Source organism: Oryzias latipes, chromosome 21, assembly GCF_002234675.1.
Source record: "Oryzias latipes chromosome 21, ASM223467v1".
In the NCBI taxonomy this organism is placed as follows: Eukaryota; Metazoa; Chordata; class Actinopteri; order Beloniformes; family Adrianichthyidae; genus Oryzias; species Oryzias latipes.
Window position 1 is genome coordinate 3,950,142 of NC_019879.2, and position 27,368 is coordinate 3,977,509.

General features: G+C 40.0%; 1 protein-coding gene across 1 annotated transcript in view; it reads left to right on the plus strand.

The window, feature by feature from the left end:
* The first annotated feature begins 962 nt into the window (after window positions 1-962).
* The window catches only part of LOC101156778 (radixin), a 42,489-nt gene continuing 16,083 nt past the window's right edge, over window positions 963-27,368 (plus strand). Inside the window, exons 1-2 of the mRNA XM_011489232.3 lie at window positions 963-1,208; window positions 11,426-11,517. Coding sequence (XP_011487534.1) covers window positions 11,506-11,517 — 12 coding nt within the window. The 5' untranslated portion in view covers window positions 963-1,208; window positions 11,426-11,505. The remainder of the gene's footprint in view (window positions 1,209-11,425; window positions 11,518-27,368) is intronic.

A 27,368-nucleotide genomic window follows, 5' to 3' on the forward strand; every position in this document is an offset into this window, starting at 1 on the left:
CCTTACACACATGTTATTTTTCAAGGGAGAAAACTAAAGTTTATGCCAAAGAAGCCTGAACCTATCCTATTTTGTGCATCTCTTTAGTCTAAGTCTTTGGATTTATTTTAAAAGCATTCCCGGTGGTCTTTTAACAACAATTATACAGTTTTCAGTTTCAAAAAAACAAAAAAACACCTGTGTCCTTTTCTAGGACAGTTTCTGCAGAGCGGCAGGAGTTCATCAGAAATTTTCCTCTGAGTTGTGGACTGTTGTCGTGGAGTAAGCCTGCCCTGACTTCCCATCATCCCTTTGTTTACACTCTCCCCTGATTAAGCTTACAGCCCTTCACACCCCCAACCTACCATTAGAGGTGCAACAAAAACATCGGAGCTATCCAGCCGTACAGTTTTGAGCTAGACGTCAGCTCAGAAAAGGAAAATGAAGACGTTCATGGATCTATTTGTCTGCAACTGAGTGCATTGGAATGGAGCGGAACCGGGCGCATGTGGCCCGCCTTTTGTAGCACCTACGTCACTGCTACAGGCTTTTCCTAACCGATTTTCGTCTGCTCTGGATTCACCACGATTTGAATAAAGAAACACTCAGAAACTCGATTTTGTGCTTAATTATTGATCAAGTGAAAGATGCCACAAGAACATGATAAAAAAATACCAATCGACATTATTTTCATTGCTTCCAAGTCAAGTTAAACATAGCATGTGAACACCTATTTAAGCAGTGTATGATTCTTTATCGTTCGTATGATATAAAATGCTTTATTAAGTGACGTGGGTGGTTACTCAAAATATAACATGACCTAACAGGATGTCCAGCCAGGTAGGAGAGCTGTCCTTGTTGGGCATGGTAACGTTTGGAGCCCCTTCACGCCCCGCGGGAGTTTGCCCTGCGGTTTAAGTCACGGGGCAAGGGAGGGGAGGGGAGGGGAGGAGAGGGGAGGGGGGTGAATCTGCAGGACTATCACCACGCCTCGGCGCGGTGAATTCGTCAGCCATATTGACTGGCTCTTCTCCGCTCGCGGGAGGGAAGGAGGCAGGCGGAGGAGTTTCCTCCACGGCGGAGCTCGGTGTCTGCGTCCGGCAAACGGCGTGAAGAAGCACAGGAAGGTGGAAAGCGCTCTATTTTTACCTCCCCTCCGTGGATATATTTAGGAGCCGAGAGAGGGTGACAGTTGGACAAACCTCCTCGGAGCAGCCAAGGCGTTAGAGGTGAGTTTTTTTTTTTTTTTAATCGCCTTCATCTCTCTCTCGCCGCCCGTCAGTCATCGCCTTAAGCGGGTCAAGTTGTTGAGGATTTGTGTTCTTCCGCAAGCTAAACGAGCGCCTAACGGGGCTCTCCCCCCTCATATTCGCAGAGGACCGTTAACAACGCCGTTTGCGCCTTTAACTTCCAATACATAGCACACCCAACAGGCGGACAGAGTAGTGCTTCGACGCCAGTTTCTTTCCTTTTTGCCATACCTCCATTTCGAACCGGCTTCTTACACTTTTGGGGACGGGGGAGGGGGGACGGGTGAGTCAACGCACGGGTCAAAAACGGGCGATGTTCTGCTGTCTTTAAGCAAATGTTATGAAACGCAGGAGCCAGTCAGGGTAATTAGATACCTTCATATACTGAATGACCTGCAGGCGACTCCTGAACTACATTACAGCAGCCGTTTTCCTTCCCTCATCACGGTCATTAATGGATTCACCCGTAAAGTAGGCTAGCTTAAAAAGCTTTTTTTTTTTTTTTGCTCGGTTCTACTGTCTAAAACGGGAGCTCTTGTGTGTGTTGGCTTTGCCGCTTGGTCTCTAAATCTCAAAAGTGCGGACATTAATTTTGTAAACTTTAAAGTGTTTTCTTCAGAAATAGGTGCTACTAAATGTTGGAGAAACGCAGAGAACACATCGCTTTATTAACACTGTTTTCCGAGAGCGCGTGCCATGTCCTCGCGAAGAATAAAATGTTCAAATTCCGCTATTTCTTCGTCTATCTCTAATATTCACATACGAGTGTCAAGCCAAGAACTCAAAACGTAAAATTAAGTGTTTTAATTAGCCTGCCATTTTGTCACGGGTTCATTTTTCATTCAAATCACTTGTTGCACGTAAACGGTTGTTGTCATCGCAGTCGTATTAGCGCGCCCACACATGATGCTAGCGGTCCATATTGTACAAACAGACGCTCCGCCGGCGTCACGCCCCTTGGCACCTGTTGATTGGTCTGATTGAAACACTGAGAGGATTTAATTGGCTGTCATCGCCGTCGCTCAAACCTTTCCTGTTACTTTCTTGCACCGCCCCCTCTGGGACTAAATTACAACTCATTTGAGGAAGAGGTTGTGCATCATGACATGAGATCCCTTTGACTGCTCGTTTTAGATTTCTCCCACCTGGACTATTTTTTATTATGGCCCACAGCAGTCATTTTTTGTGTGACCTGTTGATTAACCAATACAGAACAGGGTACTATTCGTTTGGTTGTATATATTTATACTAAAAAAAGGAAGATGAACCTGTTGGTTCACTCAAAACATCAAATTTAGTTTCTAAAAATGTACATTTAGAAATGTCGATTAACATCAGAACAGCTACACTGTGCAAAGTCTTCTGTAAAGAATATGCGTTTTAAGAAAGTCATCCTGACCTAAACTGTTGTCTTTCTGCTTTGTAGTAAATTAATTTTGTTTTGAGATAAACCCGTATTTTCTGAAAGTCATTTACTATCCTAACTTTTTCTTTTTTGAGCCTACCAGCTAGGGTTAATTTGGACTTGTCCTCTTTTTTTAGGAACTAATAATCAAGTCAGGCTACTTTAACTCAGAATTTGAATGTACCCGAATCAAGATCAATTCTTCACACAGCAGAGGTTTGATTGTTCGAAATCTCTCCAGTGTTTGTTGTGGTCACATGACTTATTGACACTAATGGTTGGAATATATTGGTGCCCCTTTTTTTGTGTTTTTATAAATATTTTACAGTTGAAAACTGAAGAAAACTTAAGTTAATTGATAATTGTAAACCTTGGCACGCTCCTTTGCCCAACATTGGCCTAATATTTGTGTTCAGTGACACCTAGTTTAACTTTTTTTTTCTCTGACAACTTAGAAGTCATGCTTTGCACTAGATTTAATGTATGCAGTTTACTATGTATGCAAACTTAGTTTGTTCAAACACCACGAAAAGCAAAATAACCACCTAGAAAAAGTCTGCAAAACATTGCAGCTTGTTCTCAACACATCACCCTGATCATATATTTGTTGCATCTGCTGTGGGTAAAGTATTATGGGATGGGTGTTATGTGGTAGGATCCAGCCTGTGTTGATATGCATCTACTTTTTATCTTTAGCTTCCTCAGCAGTCACTCATGGGAACAGTACATCTTTATCTACATCCGTATATAACTCTGGGTTGTTCTCCTCTACCATCAACTGAAAATTTGTCCATTTTTTTGCTGATGTTACAATGTGGGCAAATAGTTGTAATTTGCTGTTTTGTTGCAATGCTTGAAGTGATGAGCAGCAACGGGAGGTCAGCCTGACTTCACGAGAGTTCTGTGGTTGAGCCTTTTGTGCAGTATAAGATGTCCCGGCAGAATGAATTGATTGTTCTCATTCTTTCAGCCCTGTGTTTGACAATAAGTGTTTTGCTTCTCATGGAGTATAAAGTGGCCTTTAAGCCCCGATAGGTCCTATCAAAGGTTTACTGACAGATCCTATCTAGTGTTTCCTGTCCCAACAAACACCTCTGTGTTATGCTTTTCGTATCTCGTCTCTCCATCTTCGTGGGTCATGTTGTCTCATGAAGTTGCTACATAAATACCTTGCAAATAAGGTATTTTGGCAGAACACCCAAAGGATAAAGTATGAGAGTCACCGTGGAGCGTCTGAAATCTATACTACACTCATTACTTCCCGTGGGTAAAGTGGACTGTTCTAGACTCACCTGTGAATGTCACACTTTAGTTTGTGTTTAGCATTGTGCTTCATCTTCTCTTGTGAACTGCAAAGATCCAGCCTGATGTTTTTCCTACCCTCTTGTGATTATTACAACTTGATGTCTAAACTGTCTTGCCCACAGAAAATGGCTGTCATCACTGCCATTAATGCAAAACAGATATAGATAGCAGTTCACCTTTTCTGACTTGTTAAACAAACTTTGTCAGCGCAATCTTGCATCCTTTTTTTTTTAACAGCACACTGTGTTCTGCGTCCTGATTGGCTATAGACCTAGTCATCGAACCTCCTTTGTGTTATCTCTTTTGCACAAAAATGTGGCACCTTCAATTTGCCACGTTCACATAAATCCTCAGTCAAGAGCAGATCTTTGTTTTCATGAAAATGTTCATGTGTGTCGTGAGAAGTGTATATATTGAGGGGCTATAGATCCCTAAATCATTTACCGTATAATCTTACTTTGCAGTTTTTACCTTCTGTATGATTTTTAGAACGCAACCCCAGTGATAAACGAGGCAACAGTGTACTGGTAATTAATTGTAACAAGCTCTAAATCCACTGGTTTACTAATCACCACTTGCACATGGTGGATATTTAAGAGCTGTGCTTCTTGCTCAGGTGTTAATGTTTTGATAAGAGCTGTAGATTGACCTTTTGGTTTATTTATTGTCACTTAGCTTGGTATCTATTCTTGGAAAAGCGGCTTGTAGTGCAGTAGTAGCAGTGAAACCTCAAGCTTAGCAGTTGGTACAGCTTCCTGTTGTCAGAACAGCTGTGGAGCTTGAGACTTTTAGATATGGGAATGCGGTTCTTTCTTGGCACTGACAGTGGGAGGATTTGTAGACATTGCAAATGCCTACGTAACGATGAACAAGTGTTAGTCTTCCCCTGAGGAAACCAATATGTCCGATGAAAAAAATCAGATGTAGATTCTCAAAGTCTCTAAGTTTTGTTAATCACATTGACAAGATCATAAACAGAAGATCAACAACCACCCGTCAAAGTTCTAGTAACAAAAACCTTATGTTCTCAAAGGGTTTTTTATTTCTCCCAGATGTCTTTTTGCAGCTTTAGAAACTGTGTATTGGAGATGGCAATTTAAAACATGTAGGAGCTTGAAAGTAGGGTTTCATTGTGCAAGGGTCATATACATGTTTTTTTATTATTGCATGCATGAATAAAGAAAACTAACACTCTGACTTGAAGTAAAGCCGTCTCACAGAGTGTAGTTCTTGGTTTTAAAAACTTAAAACAGGATATCATAGACAGAATTCTCTCAAACCAAACAGCATTGTCGTGTAGTCGAGCTTCCTTCCCATTGCATTTGGGTGCCTCTTAAATTCTTGCATTGTATTTCCCTTTTTCAGAGAAGTTTCAGTTTAGCCCACTTTAATTCAGCAGATGGTTTTCCAGTGAATATTACATCTACCAGAAGGCAAGGAAATAAATACTTAGCCCTAATGAATTACTTACAGTATTTTGATGGGTTTTTTTTACGCAGAAAATTTTATATTAGGAGTAGATTTCATTTTCAACCTGCAATTATGGAAAAAAAAAATCAGAAAGTCTTGTTTATCTTTGGCATTGTTTAATGACAATGAGAATATTGTTATTGTTGTTTTTAACCATTTTTACATCTAGTTAGATAGGCAATAGATAATAATCAATCAATAAGACTTTTTTTACACAAGTCATTTTCTAGGCATTATTCATTTAAAAGTTGCTCTGTTGTATATAATTCTAACAAAAATTGCTGTTATTGTTGTATTGAAATTGCACTTTTAGAAATGTCTGTTTGTTAAAAAATCATCTTTCCCAGGGAGCACAATTTGTTTTTAAGTAGCATAAACAACATTTGCAATATTCATAAACTAATGTTGACGCAAGTAAAAAGGAATTAATTGGAAGTTATTTCTGATGCCAGCAGAGTTAAATTTTTCATGAAGGATAAACTTATATTTTATGTTAGGATATTTAAGAACACATGTTTCTGCTCGTATTTATTGTTGGTGCATACATAGGCTTAATAGGGAGGTCTCTAACTCTCAAACAGCTACATCACTATAAAAAGTCACCTGGCAATCTGATTATATAGAATACTGCTTAGAAGCTATGTACAATAAAGTTGTAGACATGGTTTTACTTTTCTCTCCCAACCACCCAGATGTTGCAATACTAAGATTATTCACAAACTCAACCAATTTCTGCTTTTATGGACTACAGTATATGGTATTTTTTGATTGAATGCTGTAGCTTTTGGACAAACATTGAAACTCCCACTGCTTAAAAACAAAGTGATGCTTTAAGTTCTTGATGGTTCATGGTAGGCACGCTAACCCAAAACCTATCCGAAATGTGTGCAGGAATGTTTAGACGGAGCAGCCAAGTCATTTGCAGTGTCATAGAATTCTGTGGCAGTATATTGTGTAAATGATTGTAAGACTTTTACTGATCTGGCTCGTCAGGATCTTTGTCAGCAAAAAAAGGGGCCTGCTAGCAGAAATTTTACTACCAGCTTTTTTCTTCTAACTCTGATCTTTGGGCTTTTGGAAATTGTACATTTTGCTTTGACTGTTGCTGGAGCTGAATGTGTCTGTGTGGTGGGAGTGTTCTAACATACCATGCACCCATTGGATCTCAAGAGTCTCAGCTTTCTAGTAGTAAACTTGGAGAGCAGACAGTTGAGCCATTGAGTTTCAGCCTGGTCCAAACACCGTCTCTAAAATGTCTCTGAAACTTACATTAACCACAGTTAAATATATTTTTCCAAAATGCTTTTATTGAAAAACATAAATGTGAACAATACTGCTATTTTCATTAAGTCTTTTAGCTCCAGTGTCGACTTTTTTTTTTTTTTTTGGGACGAGCGTAACTCTTCAACTTTTCCAGCTGATTCTGTCGTAGAGAAAAGTGGCTTTATTATCACGTTTTTTAGGTGTCGCCATCAACATTGCCTGTGTTGAAGGGTTAAAACATGAGAATCTGAATTATTTTTTTATTGTTCTCCTTTAAAATAGGGTGATTGCTGTATTATTCTATGAGAGGGGTTTTTGTTTGGCAGGTGAACTTTTTATTTAGGATTAAAAGGCAGCAGAAGACTAAGTGAACAAAAAGAACAAAATTTGATATGAAAATTCAGTGACCAAAAAGCTTATTAATTAAAGTTCTTTTGTCTAATGTGTGATTAATCAAACAAAAACGAGGTGAAAAAAGATCAGTTTTCCCTCATATTTTCATTTAAACTAAATTGCTGTCAATCCTGAGAAGATGGATGTGAAAAGAAAGGTAGGACCTCAATAGAGAGGTTAGCAAAAATACAACAGGATAGACTTTGATGAAACAATTGTAACAGAAGTACAATGTACTCAGGCTGCAGTTTCTTTCTGCATGAATGGTAACCTGGAAGCTACATCCACTGGGGATGACCTTCTGTTGTACCGAATGAACAAACATGCCCTGTAGGCTTTTGCATCCAGGTAGTCTACTAACAAAGCAGACATACTGCTTTTAAAAAGCTTGTTTTATACCATGTGGTGCCAAATGCAGAGAAATGGTGTAGAAATAGTTTTAATAAAGGCTAGACTATTTAAACCTATTTTTACATTTTTAGTCTCTTGAATAAATGCCAGACTGAATGGTTTCGCAAGATGCAACATAAACACTTAAGAATTTGTTTTTGAGATGATACATTTCTTGAATTGAATTCATATGGATGACTTAAGATATTTAAGCATTCACGGCCTTTACCTTACTCCTGGCTGCAGGTATATGGGTCAAGACGAGCTTTGAATATCAATGGGTCTTGTGTTCACAGTCTCGCTTTCTCTTTGCCTTTCTCTATTGTGCTCCTCACCCTTCAGTTAATTCCCCTCGCCGTCCCGTCTCCTGGTTCTGATAAGATAAATTAACTTGGGGAAAGATGTAGAGCTGGTCAAAAGGGGCATTTAAGCCAATAAATGTTTCTAGCATTGAGCGGCATTTGTTTTCTTTTTTTAAGTTACATTTTCAAGATGCTTTTACAACTTTAATGGATGATGGTAAATTCTGGTATACTATGGTATAGTATACATGCATGTCAAAACCCCACCTTTTATTTTTTTGGCAGTCTGAGTGGCTAAGGTTCATAATTTTACAAAGTAAGACTCAAATCTGTGGATCCTTTTTATATTTTGTTGTTTAGTTTTGAAGTGTACAGCTTTCAGTCTTGGAAATCCCGAAGAACAAGCTGTCATCAAAGTGTCCTGTTCTTGAAATAGTTCTATGGGAAATGAGGTTAAGCAGCCACTGGTTTCACACTTAATAATTTTATAATTTATCAGTTCTTAGTACTTCTGCATTGATTTGTGTTATGATCATCACAAAGTCTCTTGTTTGGTATGTCTTTGGACTCCCTCAAATGTCAAGTTTCAACTAGACGGAGTTCGCAATGTTGGCTTTTTATTTTTATTTTTAAAGCAAAAACTGACTTTTGTGATATCACTGTCCATTTTGAACGCTGTTGTACTTTAGACTCCATCTAATGCTAAACACGTCAGTCTGCAATGAGCTGATCAATTTGGTGTGCAGTTGGAGTGAAGCATGATGGCTTGTCTAGAGATCTGTAAGAAATGACAAATGGATCAACAGATGTTCATTTTGGAACCTAAAAATGGGTCACCACCGGACTGCTTACACAGGACCCTTTTTAACCCTTCTAAAAAACTGATATTAGTTTAAATGCAAACAGAGAGGAAGTCACAACATAATGAAACATCAGATAAAGACAGGTTTCTTTTGTAAGGAACTCCTGTATTGATTTCTACTCAGTCTTTGCTTCTGCTTTTGGTGTTTTCATGCTGTCTATAAAATGTTTGATTTTCAATCCCAAATGAGTTGTTTGTGTTTTCTTAATAGAAAATACCCCATGAGAAAAGGGTTTCAGTCAGTCACCTGTAGTCTGAACCAACCGGAAAGTCAAATTCAAAGCTGCTGAGAAAACGAGAACAGATTCACTAAAGGGGAGCGGATTGACGGAAAAAGCACTTTATTCCTAATTCTGCCTCCAGTTGATCCATTTTTACATGAAATCATTAAAAAGACAGCCTAAAAACATTATGGTAAATGGCGTATACCTATATAGCCATTAGGCCCCAAGCCCTTTACAGTTACAGACCCTTTCACACAGTCACTCACACTAGTGTGAATGTGTGTGTGTGGTAAGTCTACCGACCTACCACTGCACCACGGCCGCTCGATTTCTTTAATGTCCAATCTTCTTGCCATTGACAGTAAAGATGCATTGTAGCATCAATGTGTAACGATACCGCTGTCTCTAAATCAACAGCTTTATCATCCCGTTTCTTCTGGATCATGTTAAAAATCGTCACGTGTTCTGCTGCTTCATTTGCTTAAGCTGAAAGCTACATGTAGGCAATGGGGGTGGGGGTGCGCCCCCCCCCCCACAAAAAAAACCAAAAGAATAGTCTAAACCAACAAATTCTAATAGATTTAAATTAATTGCCCAACCCTAGTTAGGGCTGAGTTTACTAGATCTGTGAATCCAAATTGAATTGACTTGTAAATTAAAAATAAATAAATTGGGTGTAACGATTAATATAAACAATACAATTCATATGTCTAGTAAATTGTGTTGAATCATTTCATCTGAATTGGAAACTTTCAAATTGAAGCCAAAGTTGTTCTTGGCATGGGTACTGGGTCTTAATAGGGATTCGATAGCAGTAATGACACTTATTTTCACTGAAAGTGGGTGCATGTCTAATGTGTTCTTGTGGTTGGAGCCCTTATTAGCTGTCAAAGATGTTATTTCACTAGCCTACATTTATTGTTTTGTCCAGGTCACCAAATTCTTCTACAGATTTAAAAATTTGAAAAGGACAATTGCCGATACAGCTTTTTTACTCATCTATGATATAACACCAATCCCTTTACTGTTTGAATTATGCGTAATTAGTATTTTCTTTTTTTAAAGATTTAACTGTTTGACAAGGTTAATGGTACATCAAAATGACTACTTGTGCTTTATTATGAAACAGATGTTTTGTATGAAAGAAGGTCCTACGTTACAGATGTTTGGAGTAGGTTAGGGATTGTTCTGCTGCGAATGCTCAGAGATTTGGTTCATCAATAAGAATTCATGACCATATAAACAATAGGGCTATTTCTGTAAAGTTAAACAATCAATATTAAATCGATCTATACTTACGAAAAAATTGATACTGATTTGTCAAGTCAATTAATTTCTTTACAAGTAAATAACAAGTTTTACTTTTTTTCACATAATTATTCAATTTCAGTAAGCTTTTAGTATATTTACAATTTGCTTGATTACTTCCACTTTTATTCATTAAACAACTTCTAGGTTTGTAAAAAAAAATGAAGACAAAGAAAGAAAAATCATAACCAGATAAATGGTTTTTAACAGAAACTCGAAAATACATTAATGATCAGACTATATTGATTCCAATACTGGGAATATACTTTGAATTCTTGCACATTATATTAACAGTTCTCCCCTCTTAAATCCAAACTTCTAAATATGCTTCAGCTACTGAGATTCCTTTTTCTGTAGCCTAAAGAATAGAAGTAGAAATCTACACCCACACAATGCACTCTTACATCTTTGTGTTTAGCTCGTTTAAATAAATGTAAAACCTACTCACAACAAAAATATAAGACAAAAGGTTACAACAATGTCTGGAGATGATAATCTATGATTATAATACTTGTATGAGTCACTAATTATACACTAATTATAAATAGTTGGGTTTAAGAATCTGTCATCAATAAAGTCTTCGTTCAAACTCCGCTAGACACAGCCTACTTTAGTTCTGTGTTGACACTTGAAAGGTCTATTTATGACCTCACCCTATCAAAAAGTACTTCTGTTGGCCCCCTCCCAAGTGCTTTCTTTATTTCCCCGGCTAATAACTTGACATTTAAAAAGTGGTTTAATACAGTCTCATTGGCTATGCATCCATTATAGCTGGTTCTCTGCAAAGCAAAAGGTCATCTACAATGTTGTTGTTTGTTTTTATCTTTATCACCAATTATCTTCTTTAAAGACGATGAGTTCAGTTCAGTGCTCCAACTGAATGTCTTCCTCTAACATGCCTTTAGAGGCAACATGAGTACATGTTGTCATATAATAAAGGAGTACTTTATTACTGGAATTGGTCAAGTTTTATCCTCTGAATACATTACGTAATTTCAATAAGTTGCCCTTTTGCTAAACCAACAAGTGCTGTATCTACCTTTTCTGTATTAATAGTGAAAAAAAATAATTAGAATATATAATTAGATGCCATACATAAAGGGTTTTGAGTTGATAACAGAGAATCGAGCCTTGTTTTGTAGATTAATATTTTGTCTATCTCGCCAAGGATTCCTGTATTTTCACATTCATTTATTATTACAAGGCGTTGAAAAGCCATTAGCATGGTAGTTAAAGCCCAACCCCTAAATGTTTGTGGTTTTTGCTTGTTTCAGGCGCCGGTGCCCCATAGAGAAGCAGGAAGACGGAGGACGATTTCTTTCTATTTAATCGGCAACCAGGAGAGACGCGAAAGATGCCTAAACCGGTAAGTACCTGTCATACTGAGATTAATGGGAGGGGAGGATTAAAAATGGATTTATATTCACTGTACACACCCACACAATGAGAGAGATAATAGCTCCCCTACTTACCCCCTACTTATGAGGGAAGTACCCTCTGGATTCATTATGACACAGCCAGGAAAATGTTTATTGATCTCTCATTCTGAAGCTTGCTTCCTTTTTAAATGAGAATCTCTACTGTGGAGGAAGAAGGCTTGATGCTCCAAAAAAAGCTTCTTTAAATTGGCTCATTTTTAAATGTTTCTGATTTACAGCAAATGAGACACCTACCCCACCAAATGGGATTGCCTGTAAATTACTAAATTATTGCCTTCCAGCAATATGCACAAAAATGAGTTGTAGAGCTGTGACTGTGTGGGATTTTTGATCACCGCAGTGATGAACCAGCAGGGGGCGCGGTGTCGCGGTTAACCGCAACCCCAATCCCCCTGCCAAACACAAAATCCCCCGGCGGCCACGTCGCAAATGAATACTATAAAAACGCAGTATTCTTTATTAACAAATAACAGTAACAACTAGGGTTGTGCCGATGGACGATATCGTCCATCGTGATGGGTGACTGACATCCCGATGGAGAGACCACCATCGTGATGCCACGCCCCCGCCACGTTGCGAGTCGACACCATAAGCCGCGGTTACATGTACAAAATATCTTGATGGGATCAATGGTCGGATTAGAATCCAACCGTGTACATGGGCCCAGAAAAATGTTTTCAGAATATAAAAACGTTCACTAAGGTCACACTTTCCGTCGGAATAAATCATTAGCACATGCGCAGTAGGGTTTGAAAACCGGAAGGATATAAATTCCGCCGAGCGGCTTTTTTTTTTTCAAACTTTATTGAATGTAACAATTCAATACAAAACAATGTTAAACAGCGCCGAGCGGCTATATACATTGACATGTCAGCTCGGTAATATACGAGACGATCTCCTAAACGTGCCTTTAATAATGTTACGGTTATTATGAAACACCTGTTCGCTCATCATTTGAATTTTAATCCGTGTGGTCAGAGCTTTTTCTGAACGAAGCCAGGATTAGCAGTATGCTAACACGGGCTAACAACATTAGTTTTGGGTGGCGCTGCACGTAAACATGTAAGATTAAGCCTTTATTTAGTCGGGACACGACTGGAAACACAAATCCGCGTGATTGTTTGAATGTTTTCTAAGGACTGAGCGACATTTCTGCTTTGAAGCTCAAACCGCTGTGTGTGCTGACGATCCGAGCTGTGCTCAGACACACACTTTTAGACCCGGTTCTGAGTTCGGTTGTATGTACCCCTAGAGCTGCGGAACGGATCGCAGTCTTAAATCTCCCACACATACCGTTCATGTACCCCCCCCCCCCCTTCCCATCAAACACAAAGCTGTAAGTCTGCGCTCCGCCGGTCCACTTCAGTAGTGAAGTGCGGGAGCGGACTACTTCTTTTCTATTTTGTTTGTTACTTTTTTTGTTAAAGTCACTTCCCTCAGTTTATACTGGATCATCGCGGATTAGTCATTAGTTTGGAAATAAAATGAAAAAAGCAAAAAAACGAATAGCAGTTATATAAGAACGAAAAATGTAAACATACCCCCCCCCCCCCCCCCCCCCCCCCCCCCGACGATGTCATCGTCCATCCCGATGGTTGACAGCAAACATCGTCAACGGCCAATTTCAGGGACATCGCCCAACCCTAGTAACAACTAACTACTACCTAACTAATGAACTAACTATATAGGTGTCGTAGAATGACTGTGTGTATGTGTCAGGCGCTGCGTGTGTGTAGAAAGAAGGAGCGCGCACACGTGTGTTGGGGGTGTGCGTTGATTCTTCTGCAGTGGACCGCTCTTGAGCTGCACGCGAATTTCACCTGTGCTCTCTGGTACAGACATCTTCTCAGAATATTATATATAATTATATATATATATATAATATAATATATTATATATTATTATAATAGTAATAAACAGACTGCAGACACTTTGTCACCTTTCCGGTCACTTTGAGCCTGACACCCATGAAGAACGCGGGGCCGGAGGCTCCGCCTTTGTTTATACAAACACGCAACGTTGCGCTGCGCAAAATAGTTCCCAAACAAAACATGTAGTGATATACTTTGAAACCTAACAGTGGACGTTCATGTTCGGTGTTACGGAGTAAAGGAGAACAGTGATACCCCCCCCCCAAACACAAAATCCTCTGGCGGGTGGCCTTGTTGTGCACTCAAGAACGCACGCAGCTTGTAATGGAAATGAATAATTAGAACACAGTAAATTTGTCGTATTTCCTTGCGAGACGGAAAATGCACCATATGCAGAACTTAAAAAAAAAAAAAAACTTTCAAAATATAGAAGTGCGGTGATGCGGTTATCGTTACACCCCTAATGAGTTGTCATGCTCCCAGGTGTGTGAAATGCGTTCTCCACATTTGATCCATCCCCTGGGGAGCCGTAAGCATCAGAAACAGCCGCACTCTGAAACGTGGTGGTTTAACCCTAACCTGTAGTCCTAACCTTAACCCTTCCTCTGGGTCCATGCGGCCAAGGAAGAAGTTCAGCACGAATTTAGAAAATTACTTATGAAAAGACCCTTTCTAAAAATTAAACAAGATAAAGAAGATAAAGACATGGCAAAATATGTCAAGAAAACTTGGTTTCAGACAACAATATGGCGCCCTGACAGCATTAGCCGTAACCGGAAGTCCGGAACTGGAAATACACTCCTCACCCCCCTCCCCTCCCCATTTTGTTTGGAAAATACTGTTTTGTTTTGTCAGTTTTCATTGTTAAAACTTTTAACACCGGAGATGTGTCTGTCAAAGCCTGGTTTGCTGTTTCCGTAACTCCTTTTGCGATCAACGTGAATCAGCTGACCGACAGAGAAAAGCGGCTTTGTGCCGGTAAGCAACACTTCAAGGCAGCTTTTGACAGATATGCATAGAAACATCGCCTACCGGCACAAAGCCGCCTTTTTCCCCCCGCAACATACGCTGATCGCATAGTGTTAAAAAGAGACAGTTGTGAAGGAATTTAAACACTGGAGCTAAAGGTCTAGTGTAGTTTGTAGTTCTACAAATGTGAACACTTAATGTCCTTTTTGAGAGGAATAGACTATTACCGTTTTCATCCCATTTTAAGCTCCTGTTGCACACTGAACCGTTTATTCACATGAATTAAAAAAAAAAAAAAAAACTAAGGTTCCTATGATAAAATCCATGAATTGATCCATAAAAGTAGAGATTGATATTTTATGCCAAAGTCTGCTAGCTTGATGCTAACGTATGATTGCATTTCCTTAGAACGGCTAATGCTAATGCTCGTTCATGAATTGAATTGATTTTGGAAATTGTTGGTGATATCCCTCCCCTATAAAAGGTGCTGCAATTCTAAAATCTTGTAGAATTTGCGTTTCCAACTGATGATGTCTGCACCATCTGGTCTTCAACCAGGTCCCCCTCAAATATGTGGATTCCATAAATGCTGTTGAAGAGCAGCTATAATCGCTCATCCTGCAAGTCAAACTTTATCAGTTCTGCTTTAAAGCTTAAGGGTAAACTTGAGTTTGGAGATTGTTTTATGAAATAATTTTTTGCAGGTTCGAGGGAGGTAGGCACTGAGCAGAAACAAATGACTCAAAGACTGCAAGCTAGAATAAAATGTGTCTTTTTATTCCCCGCTTCAAAACAGTCACACAACATAACACAGGAGTTTAAGCCATGCAGTTTCAACAGAAAACATTTCATCTGCCCCTACCGTGACACACGGACTGGAGAGCCAACAGTCCCGATAGAGTGGCTTGAAACAAAACTCCGGCTGGGCGTTCGTACGTAACCCACAGCAGACTCTAAATAAAGTTGGGCTTCCTTATCTTTTATATTCTTTGATGAGCGTGAGGAAAAGGAGGGCCGGTCCCTTCCCGCAGGCTCACCCTGCACGTAGACTCATCCTATACCATCATAAACATGTCAGAATATCTTCTACAGAGCACTCCTTTTACGGGTCAGTAACATAACAGGATAGGATAAAATTCTAAACATTGTCAGGATATGCTCTACAGAGTCCTCCCTTAACAGGATAAAACTTTATATTAAACATTCCTTTTGGGGGTCAGTCATAGAAACATCATAAACATATCAAGACATTCTCCTTTTTTGGTTATTAGCAACATAGAACCTTATATAAGAGTACATAAGAGTTTACATAAGTATTCCTTTTTGGATGGTCAGCCACAGAACATTATCTTTAATGCAGGGCAGAAGGCTCCCCCCCTGCCTACAGCTCATTCCACCCCTTGGTCTGGGGCTGACCATCAATTAAGGAAATGATTCCCATCCCCGGCATGTGAATCCCAAGTAATAAAACGATATTCTCGTGCTCCTAAATAATATAAGCATTCATTCTGGATATGATGCACAACAAAATCAAGTAAATCTACCCGAGACGGAAAATGCCTGATGGTACGGCGATAATTACATGAAATCCAGTAATCATCTACAAAAATTTCCTGTTGACATGAAGGATCAAGGCGGACAGAATATTTTTCTGTTCCAAATGAATCATCTCTGGTAGATAGAATAATTTTCATTTGAAAGCCAAATTATAGATCAATTTAGAAACCTCGCGTCGCACGTGACGAATGTACACACAGGTTAGGATATTGCAAAGCATCAAAACAGCGATAATAACTATTAATATGATCAAGGGAGGCACAACGGTTGTCCGAGCTGTTACAGACATCCCAGAAAAGATATCCCACCAGTGGTGCGCAGAGTGTTGTTCCACCATTCTAGCGGCATGTACCACCTTATTCTTTGTTATGACCGTGGATATCATGAGTCTGGAAACGTTGGACCTATAAGAATTGATTATCTTTTGGACCTCCGTGGAACGGTTCAGTGCGCATATGAATCGCTCCAGGGATACCTTCCATGGCATGTGAAGAACATTCCACTGCAACATGGTAAGGTGAGATTCTGAAGTAAAATTGGTCAATTGATAGGTCACATTTTTCCATTTCCAGATATTCACGTTCTTCAAACATCCAGAAAAAGGTGTCCACAGCAACATCGGATGGGGGTTAATCGTGGCTATACAGATAGTGTGGGGAGCTATCTGCCATAGCAAGTCAGAAGGTTTTTCTACATACCATTCGCATAGTGCCGTGTCTTCGGTTAAACATGGTTCTCGATATCTACTTGTCACTAAACAGGCCATCCCTTGATCCGTCTGATCACATGTACTAAGGTCATAGGTAAGATTAGTCTGCGAATTAAACCAGTCACCTTTCAGGATCACATACCAATAACCTGTGAGGGTTACGACAGGCAAAACATGATACTTACATACTGGCGTATGTTCAGTAACATTCATTTGCACCCATCTGACAGTGCAAGTGGTAGCATTACATATGGTCTTCTCAGGATGTATGTGCAACCATAGTCCATCAGAGATATTCCACAAATTCCTCCACTCGTGAGGATTGTTAGTTGTTACAATCCTCTTGAATCTGTCCTGTTGTAGACGTGCATGTAATCCTTGCACGTTACAGATCGTCATATCCAATGCTTTTGTCACATTTTTCAACACCGTGGCTGCCTCGTTAACCGCAGTCACAGTCCATCCAAACTGAGCGAAGAAAACTTTCGCCGCCTGCTGTTGGGTCAAGACAGTGGTTGGCATCCATGCACCCACAGAATGCAAGGCCTGTGAAGCATCTTGACCAGCGCTTGACAGCATAGAGCGAGTTACCTCCGTATTCGCAGTGTCAGACAGACCAAGGATTGTTCCAGCTCCACCCAGCAGGGTGTCATACCATGCCCGCTTTCGATGAACTCCATGGCAGGCAGGTATGGGTGGCATGGAGCACAGTCCAAGTGACATCCACATGATTTCTTTGTTGAGCCAGCTTTTGGCAGGTATTTATTACCGGAACCATGCAATCTGGAAGGGTTGCTTAATTACTGCAAGTCGTGTAGCTGGTGTTCCGCTGCTGCCGCAGCAGAGGCTGACGAGGACCAGGATAGCACCGAGTGCGTAGACCCCCATGCCCCATGAGCCAGTACTGCAACCTCCGTGGCGGAAGGACTGGCGTAGGGAGAGAACCATGGTTCTTAGGTGGTGACCGTCCGATCAGCAGTCTCCACGGGAACATCCTGTAAAATATAGTTACTTAACACACAAATTAATCTTCCCTCAAATAACATTTATTGGCAGGAACATTATCCCACTTATCTTCCCCAGGATACATCACAGTTAGTCAGTCCTGGTAAAACATCCATTCCAATTATCCATTCTTTAATGGGTGTTATTATAACGGAGTATTGCTCTATTGGCATAGTTTCAATTTTTTTAAGGCCAGCGTTACTGTTTTACCCATCACTACGCACCCTCCTAACCCAGTCAATGGTATAGTTAAACCTTTAAATTTATGAGGGTTTCCATGTATCAGGATGGCTGCTGCCCCAGTGTCAATCAGAGCCACCGCTGTTTGAATTGATTTCTTCCAATAAATGTCCAACATGACATGGGGCTAATGTCATCAGCAGACCATTTTACAGACCGAATTACTGGGGCTTGGCCTAATCCCTAATCAAAATTAGGGAGATCCAACAGATTTGGGTAAAGACGGCTTTTCTTTTTGTTTTTATTTTTACCCTTTTTCCTTTTTCTGTTTCTTTCTCTGGATGCTTTTGCTATTTGATAAGATTCATCTTCATCCTCACTGCTTGAAGATTCAGAGGTTGACTCTTGTTGCTTTCGTTCGTTAGTTCTGACATCACTCTGTACTGAGCTTCTATCATCACTCAGTGTTTGAGAGTGTATAAGAGACTGTAAAAATCCCTTAAAGTCAGCCCATTCTGCACAGGAGACTTTTAGACCCCTTTTTCTGCACATTTCTCGCAGCTCCGCAGTTGGTTTCCCATCAATCTCTGAGAGACGAACTCTCCCCTTCACTAAAGCTGACCAGATATCTCGAAGGGAACATCATAAACATATCAAGACATTCTCCTTTTTTGGTTATTAGCAACATAGAACCATATATAAGAGAGATAAAAAATAAAAATGAAATCAATGATCTCAAACTCATGTTTATGGAGATATTGGAAAATGAAATACAGATATTACAATTTCAGTTTGGTATGACACGTCACTTGTAGTTGTCTTCTCTTTATTGCCATATTTTAGGTGTTTTTTGTTCAAATTCAAAGGGTTTCATTTTCTCCATGTCAGTGTTTCCCAATCCTGGTCTTCTTGAAACGCTGTCCAGCATTTTTTCAATCTTGCCCTGATAAAACAGGCTCGCCTTTAATGACTGCCATCATCAGGCTTCTGCAGAGTCTGATTGGCTGAATCAGGTGGGGAACATAGAAAACACGCAGGACCGTGTTCCTTGAGTTACCAGGGTTGGGAATCACTGCTCTATCTTACCCATTTATAAGATCTGGTAGAACTCATAATTGCCATGACGATATTCTCAGTTCCATTCCATTCCACTCTCAAGTCTAGAGATGGGTTTTATGGTGCACCTCTGCAGCCAGGCTGAGTGTTCTGTGTCTGGGAATGTAGCCAAAGCAATGCCTGCAACCAAATATTAACCTCCTAGGGTCAAATAGAATGTCTGATTATTCTTTTTTTTTAAATTATAAATAAAACCTAGAATGATGTCTCAAAAATAAGAATGAAGCTTTTTGGCAATATTTTCCTTTCTAGATGAACCACCATGGGCTGTGAGTTCAGATCAGGATATGTAAACATTGATGAAACACCGGTGACAACAACACCATAGAGCCTTCAATATTCATCGCCACCTTTTTTTCTTTTCCCTTTCTGAGAAGAGGGTGTTAGTTGTGAGAACTGTTAAGTAAATTCACAAAGGTTTCAAACAGCATTCACAACTATAGAAAGTTCTGTCCAGTCTATTGAACAAAATGAAGAAAGAACCCTCTCTGCTCTATTTTTAGAGTGAATGACAGTGGCAGCGTTCTGGTTGGACTGACACCAGCTCGTAAAGGGCTGAGATTGCTCTGAAGCTTATATAACAGCATCATCCTTTAATGGTTGGGAAGCCATGTGGAACTTCTTTTAACCACAATAGGGTCAATTTAATTTATTTGACCTAAAACAAAACAGAAAAACTCAACTGAACTCCAGCACTATTAAATTAACATGTTCCGTTTTAGCTTGCTATCACATTTGACTATTTTAACAATTCAGTTTTTAGTTTATTGGAGATGAAAACACCAAAATGTCCTGAAATGGAGACACAGTTGGATCTGTAGACATGCAGAAGTCCTCAGTCACAAGAGAAATCCGTTAAAAACAGCCTTAAGAACTATTGAGTTTATTGTTTACAAGGTCTACAGAGGTCTGTCTCATTCTGGCTTGCTACAATTATGCAGAGCCAGCCTGTGACTTTACTGAGTATGTCGTCCATCAATCTCAGTAATGGGGATTTAGGCCAGACCCAATTCCTGGAAAGAGACTAAACATCATTTCCAATCAGGTATTCCTAGAGGAAGAGAGATGAAGCATGAAACAGGAAGTAAGAGGGAAATGATAATTGGATGGTATAAAAATGTTTAAGCAACAAATGAAAAAACAAAACAAAACCTAGAATGTAGATTTTGTTAGAGTAATGATAAAAAAAAGGATGCATCAAACAAAATGGAAAAAACAAAATTGATCTGATTGGGTGGAAAATGGCTCAGGAGAGATTGGCTTGACGAAGACGCTGGTTGCATCTCAGTTTTTCAACTGCATCACATGCAACATGAGTTTGACAGGTTGACCATTAGCAGCTGCCTGCCTCTGAAAAGGAGAGTGGACACTGCAGTGCATTGATCGCAGCATGAACTTTGTTGTTATAGATGAACATGTTGCCGGTTTTTATAAAAACCTAAAGAATAAATTCATTTAAGTAGGAAAAATGATTTTTTTTCTATTATTACACTAATAGTCAGACAGCTAACGCTGCACGGTGGCTCAGTGGTTAACGCTCTTGCCTCACAGCAAGAAGGCCCCCGGTTCAAGTCCCGGCTGGGGGACATGTAAAACAACATCAAAGGGGGACCTTTCTGTGTGGAGTTTGCATGTTCTCCCCATGCGTGTGTGGGTTCTCTCCGGGATCTCCGGCTTCCTCCCACCGTCCAAAAACATGCTTCATAGGTTGATTGGCAACTCTAAATTGACCATAGGTATGGCTGTGAGAGTGAATGGATGTGTGATTGTGGACATTCTACAGACTGGCGACCTGTCCAGGGTGTCCCCTACCTTCGCCCACAAGTGGCCGGGATAGGCTCCAGCAGCCCTGTGACCCCGAAAGGGACAAAACGGTATAGAAAATGAATGAATGAATAGTCAGGCAGCTGTGGTAGAGCGGAATGAGAGGTAGAGCAATTGACCTCCAATCGAATGTAGGTTCAGTTCCTGCCTTGCCTCTCAAGTCACCTTAGACAAGACACTGAACCCCACATTTGCTCCTGGTTATAGGATCAAATCAATCTTCATTCCTATAGCACTTTTCAGAGAGATCATAACACAAAGTGCTTGGCGCCATTAATGGCAGCTGATGTTTTTGAATGTGTGTACGCATGGGTGAATGGGACAGTGGCTGTTAAGCACCTTGGGCTAGAAAAGCGCTATAAGTAAACACATTTATTGTTTACCCTCTTGAGTCTGGTTAAGCTGATAATAGTCATAAAGCTGATACATCAATTTTGCAAAGACATTATTTCTGTTGGATCAAGTCTTTAGGATTTTTGTGTAGGTCTTCCCATGAAAATGTTTAAACAGTTTTCAATCTTTCTTTGAATCTGCTTATTATCTGAGGTTGGATTTACTCTTTATCATTCGCACCTAGGTACTCATCTCTTTCATTTGCAAATGAACCCACACACCCACACACACACCCACACACACACACACACACACACACACCCACACACACACACACACACGCAAGAATATCAGGACCTTGGCCAATCAAGGCGGGGTGCCTTCAGTGGTGGTGTTTTTTTTACTATGCGAGTGGTTTGGACCACAACTTTTTTAAAACTTAAAACAACTGGGCCCACTAGTGACCTGAGATTTTTGCTGGTGGCACCGTTGAAAAATTAGGTCACATGTTTACAGAGATCCGTGGAAGGGAAAGTTTGCTCCAGTGAAATAGAAACTTTCACTAAAACGCAAAAGCTCAAGTTAGCCAAACAAAATGAGGGAGTAGCAAGGAAACAAAAGGATAAGCGGATTTGGAAGAGGGCTGAGTGACAGTTACTTTGTTCTTTTTCAGTCCAGAAAAATGACACCCCAGCCGCCCTCGAGGGGAAGCCCCGCTCTGGTTACATCACACTGCACTTCGACTTTCAGTCTTAGATTGCAAATTCATCCACTCCGTCATTGCATCAAACTAGCAAACTATTTCTCCTAATCTTTGCAATCAATCTGAATCTTTGGAGTTGCTGGTAGCAGGCGCACTGAAAAGCTAATATTCTTTTAGTGCCGTTAGCTTGTACCTAAACAAAAAAACGGTTCTACAAACAGATAACAGAACAGCTGTTGGGTTTTTCTGTGAGTGCCAGCCTCCTAAAACACTAGTGAATTAAATGAGTCTAAAGCAACCCATTAAAAGTCACAGTGCCTTCAACCTTATTTATTATCTAAAGCTGCATTTGCTTTTTTGTCTGCAAACCCAAACCACACTAATACAAAGCAGAATCTCCCTTTCCACACAGTGGGGCTGTGCACAGTGGTTCACCAAAAAATCATGGCTAAATTAGGTAAGGTACGGGGGACAAAAATTGGAACAATGAACACAAAAGGTGTATGTTGATGGGTGTGTGAACCTGCATTGTCTTTGTTCCCATATGAACACAGGGTTTGTTGGAAAATATTTAATGATTTTTTTTGTAGCTGTGTGTGTTTGCTGCATATTTAAATTCTATAATATTATATATTAATATTTGAACCTGTACTTTTTATTTTTTTTGCAAAGAAATGTTGAGAATACCAGACTAGTTCCGCAGGTTGTTGCAGTATTTATTTCAGCGTTGGTGTCGGAGTGAACGTTGTGTGTTTGTGTGTGTGTGTGTAAACACATTGCCTGTTTTTTTCCGTGTTTTTGTAAATTCATCAAACCCTTTTAATCCAGGGTGTGAGATGTTGAGGGGCATCTTAATTATTGATTTATTGCTGTATTATGCACGTTTCCCCTCACAGTGATCATGTCCCAGAGGCCCGGGGGCTAGTAGAGGAGGGGCGGCGAGCCCTTGCTGAAGGTTTAAATATTTCAGAGACCCATTTTCATTTATATAATGGGAATTATCCAAGTCACTAAATCAAATTAGAGGTAGGGTGTGAGGTTCACTGCTTCTCCTGTTGCCTCACATTAAACTGTCATTTCATTCTTTCACTATTTCTATCAAACAAATTAAAAAATAGCCTTTTTCTGTCATCATTTAACCTACAATCACAAAATGCGGTTAACTGAGTTATGAGATATATGCAAATTAACTGGAATGGAATAATCATGAAATCCCGGTCTATGTGGAAGTTAATTATGATTTTATTTTGCACAACTATGCATGTAATGAGGCAACTGTCAAGCATATTCACATGTCTGGCCTTCATAAACATTGTGCCACAGTTCATAGCAAAACTAATATGCCTGGCGAATAAAGACATTGCTGCTGTTCTCTTGTTTCTTTTTTGAAAGAAATGACGGTTGCCTTGGTTACGCCCCAGGGACCTCATGCCACTTCCAGCTTCTCCATTCCATTTTTACTTGTGCTATGTAAAACTAAGAGATACATCGAATACAGGAGGAAAGTTTCAAAATCTACACATTAGTCTGACATCTCGTCACGGGATAATTGGCATTTTCAAATCAAGGACATTAGATTGTCCTGTATACATGTCACTTAAAAAACCTGACACTGATGTAGCAGATAAAGATTAGGAAAAAGCCAAATTCTTCAGAGAGATGGGTTGCCTTATACCATGTATAATTAGATTTTTGGTGCATAGATTGTTGGAACTTACTTTCAGAAATAGTATACTATTTGTTGTGTGTTTTGCTTTCCCTCCATGACGAGAGTTAAGCAAAACTTAATGTTTTGTAAAAACGTTTTTGTTTGCTGACCTGACTGTTGCTCTAAACCAGGGGTCGGGAACCTATGGCTCACGAGCCATATCTGGCTCTTTTGATGGTCACATGTGGCTCGCAGACAAATCTTTAATTATACTTTTTTTTTTTTTTGTCATTAGACCAGTCCTTCTCGGGCGCGATGCGATGCCAGAGGCGCGCAGTAGTAGCAGTGCTTAGAGAGAGAAATCTGCGCCAGCATTATCAGTTTTACTATTATCTATTATTTCACAGAGTTTGTACCAACTGGAAACCTGTGAATTGCCGTGCCTAAAACTGCGCGCTCCCGTCTCTGAGAATGAGCGCGCAGTAGCGGAGACGGGATGTGTGAGGAAGAAAGCAGAGGGTGGGGGTGAGGGGGTTGTGGGGACAGGCTGCAGGTGAATCGCGCAGGGATTGTAAAAACGTAAAACCCACTGCCCGTCACTCACTGCAGCGTGAGTGTGTGTTTGGCTCCATGTCTGCATGTGAGCAGTCTTTGTCACATCTACAGAACAGTCAGACCTAAGATCCCGTTTAAAGTCTCAACGCCTGCATGAAGCAGAAACTCGCCACGTAAACCAGACTAGACCATCAGCAAAACTACCACGAGAAATACTCATCATGTATTAGCAACAGCATAACGATGTTATTAAAAATAATCCACAGACTTATTGTACTTTAAAAATGTTGAAATTAAATCAAATGCACACATTCATTTGTATATTTAGTTTTGAACATATGATCGTGGACTGACTTGGACTGGGTGGCTGTCGGGCCGCGTTAAAAGTTCTGGAATTCAATGAACGTATCAAGCAGAGATCTGATTGGCTCTCAGTTCTGTCGCTCAGCCTGTTGTTAGGTAGTTTGGACCAATGGGGTTCAGCTATGGGCCGAATAATGGAAATGGGAGGGCTGGAGCGGGAGGGGGGAATATAAAGTTGGGAGAAGCGCTTTTATCTCGCTGGAGAGATTGAGGAGTTGCTGAATTAATTGTGCGGCGTTTGTTGCGGTCTACAGTAACCAGAATAAAGAACCTCAAACGAGGTTAAGTCTCAGTGCCTCAGTGTGGGAAAGGGCACAACATTATTGTATGGCTCTTTCGAAATTTCATTTAAAAATATGTGGCGTTTATGGCTCTCTCAGCCAAAAAGGTTCCCGACCCCTGCTCTAAACTGTTTTACGTTATAAATTTGATATATTTGGCAAAAAGTATGCCAAATATATCCAGGCTAAATGTTTTTGGTTCGACATTTCCAAGTGCGTGTGTTAATATTTCTATTTGCAAATGTTGTTTACAAAAACTTGTACATAAAATATTTGCAGGTATACAGGTTGTAAGTGCTTTTTGACATTTGGATTGCAACTACGGAAAAGTTCTAAAAAGCAGTTTGTGTACCGTTTACACACATTAGTGCAAATAATAATTTTTTTTTCTTCCATGATGAATTGGATTTTTCCTCAAACGCCCTTCATATTTTATTGCCTTTGTTCACACAGGTATACAGCTTGAGTGATCTCCACACAAGAACCTGAGAGCGGAAAACCTATATAGTTGAATGGATTGCAGGTATTAAAACCTGTGAAAAGACGAGTTAAGAAGGCAGTGTGGCTTTGTTTGGCCTTAAAGCCTTTATTAACCAGCAGCTGACAGCTTTTAATTGTAGTCGTCTGAACATCAAGTCAACAGGCGGACGGTGCCGTGTGGGTGGCCTCTCATACACACTCGCCCTGTGCTTCTCAATTACTTTTTTGCAAGGCCCCCCGTAGGAAAAAGAAAATGTCCCCCCCCCCCCCCACACACACACACACTTGCGCGGTGACAACATATAGGTTAGTGTCTATAAAAATTGTGTAAGTATACCTAAAATTGTATCTTTTAACATTAACAAAATTATAAAAGCAACATAAATCCAGTTTCAGGCTGTTACAAACTCTGTGATATAACAAGATCATAGGAAACCAACAGTGACGCAGTTTATTTTCCAAGCACTGAGCCGCTGTCACCACCGCGCCCCCTTAAGTTTGCACCCCGGGCAATTGCCCGTATTACCTGTGCCTAAAACCGCTACTACTGCGCCCCTGGCATTGCATCGCCCCCCCTGGACTATTTGAGAAACACTGCACTAGCCAAACATTTAGCCGTCACTGCTGATAGTGAACAGCATGAAAGCATGGATGGATATTGGATTACCAAACCAGCTGCAGACAGTCATGTTAATTAAAAAACAAATCGACAAAAAACATTTTGTATGAAAACTACCATCAGTGTCAACTTATGTTGCATGTTCAATATTTAAGCACATCTATATGCTTTAATATGAAAGGAAAATAAGATGGGTGTTTTTCAAATTAAGGTCAGGTCGGGTCGCTCCAAGTTTCCTTAGTCTGAATACAATCAGTTCTTGCAGCGAAGCAACTAAACCCAAATGGCCACGGTAGCCAACATAAACAAAGTGGGAATGAAGCATCAGATGAGCCGCAGACAAATGTAAAGCTACGTTGTCGTGTTATCAAACAGAAAAAAGGGTCCAACTGTCGATTTGTAAGAATGTTTATTTTAACACAGCCGAAAACCCTTCCTACATGCTTTTCTATATTTCTAAATACAGAACTTCTGTTCATTCGCTCAGAATTAACAGAATTCTCTTAAAAACAATGCCATAACCACAACAGTGTGACACAGCAACTGATTGAAATGTGATCAAATGAATGCAGGCTCATTAAAACATTTTTTAACGTATATGTATCAATATACGTTTCCCAACAATCTATATGTCATAAACACCTAGCAGTAGAGCTGTGACTGTGTGGGATTTTTGATCACCGCTGTGATGAAGCAGCAATAATCACGGTCAACCATCAGAATGGGCTGAGCTTGAGAATACTGAGCTGGGGGGTATTCCAGAAAGCAGGTTATGCTAGCTCCCACGATAAGTTTGAGGCTAAGAAAGTTGATAACCTCAGCTTTCGGTTCCAGAAATGGAGGTATGTTTCAGGGTAGGTCAAGTTACCATGGCAACTCATGCTCTGGACATAACCTGGTCCGGAACAGGTTTAGTTGAAGCTTAGTTTGTTTACAGAGAGGTGAAGCAGCATGGCGTGTCCATTTGAAGATGATTTAGTGGATGAAAAAGCTCAGATAATACTTTTTCCACCATGAGAGGGTGATAAGACCACATATGGATGTTGGAAAGATAAACTTTTTTACTTTGATCTAACGTAATTATTTGCTTCAGTTAAGATAAATCATTTTTTTTGTTAGAAATTTTTTTGTTAAAAATTACACGTAGTTTTCAGAAAGTTATTTTCCTTTCGTTCAAATTAATTCAATTAAGTAGGTGTAACTTTGATGCTGCTGTTAGATCGGCACCGCAAGGGATTCTGGGATATCATTCCCTTTGCCTGTCTGGACGGATTTGGGTTTAAGTGTGGGTTTTTTACAAAATGTGTTTAGTTGTATAGCTGTTTTACTGTGTTTCACCGTGTTTGGCTGAGCTATTTTGTCCTACTATGCTTACGTCTCTGCACCATGAGTGAGAGTAAAGGATAGGATGATGAGTTTATATAGCACCCCTACCGCTTAGTGCTGTTATGACAGTGACGGAAAATTATTTAGTGAGTTTTTGCACTCAGTGCATTTTTATTTCCGTTCTTTTTATTGTTGTAAAAATGAGCATATCTGCCGGCTCAAACTTAGACATATGAAAG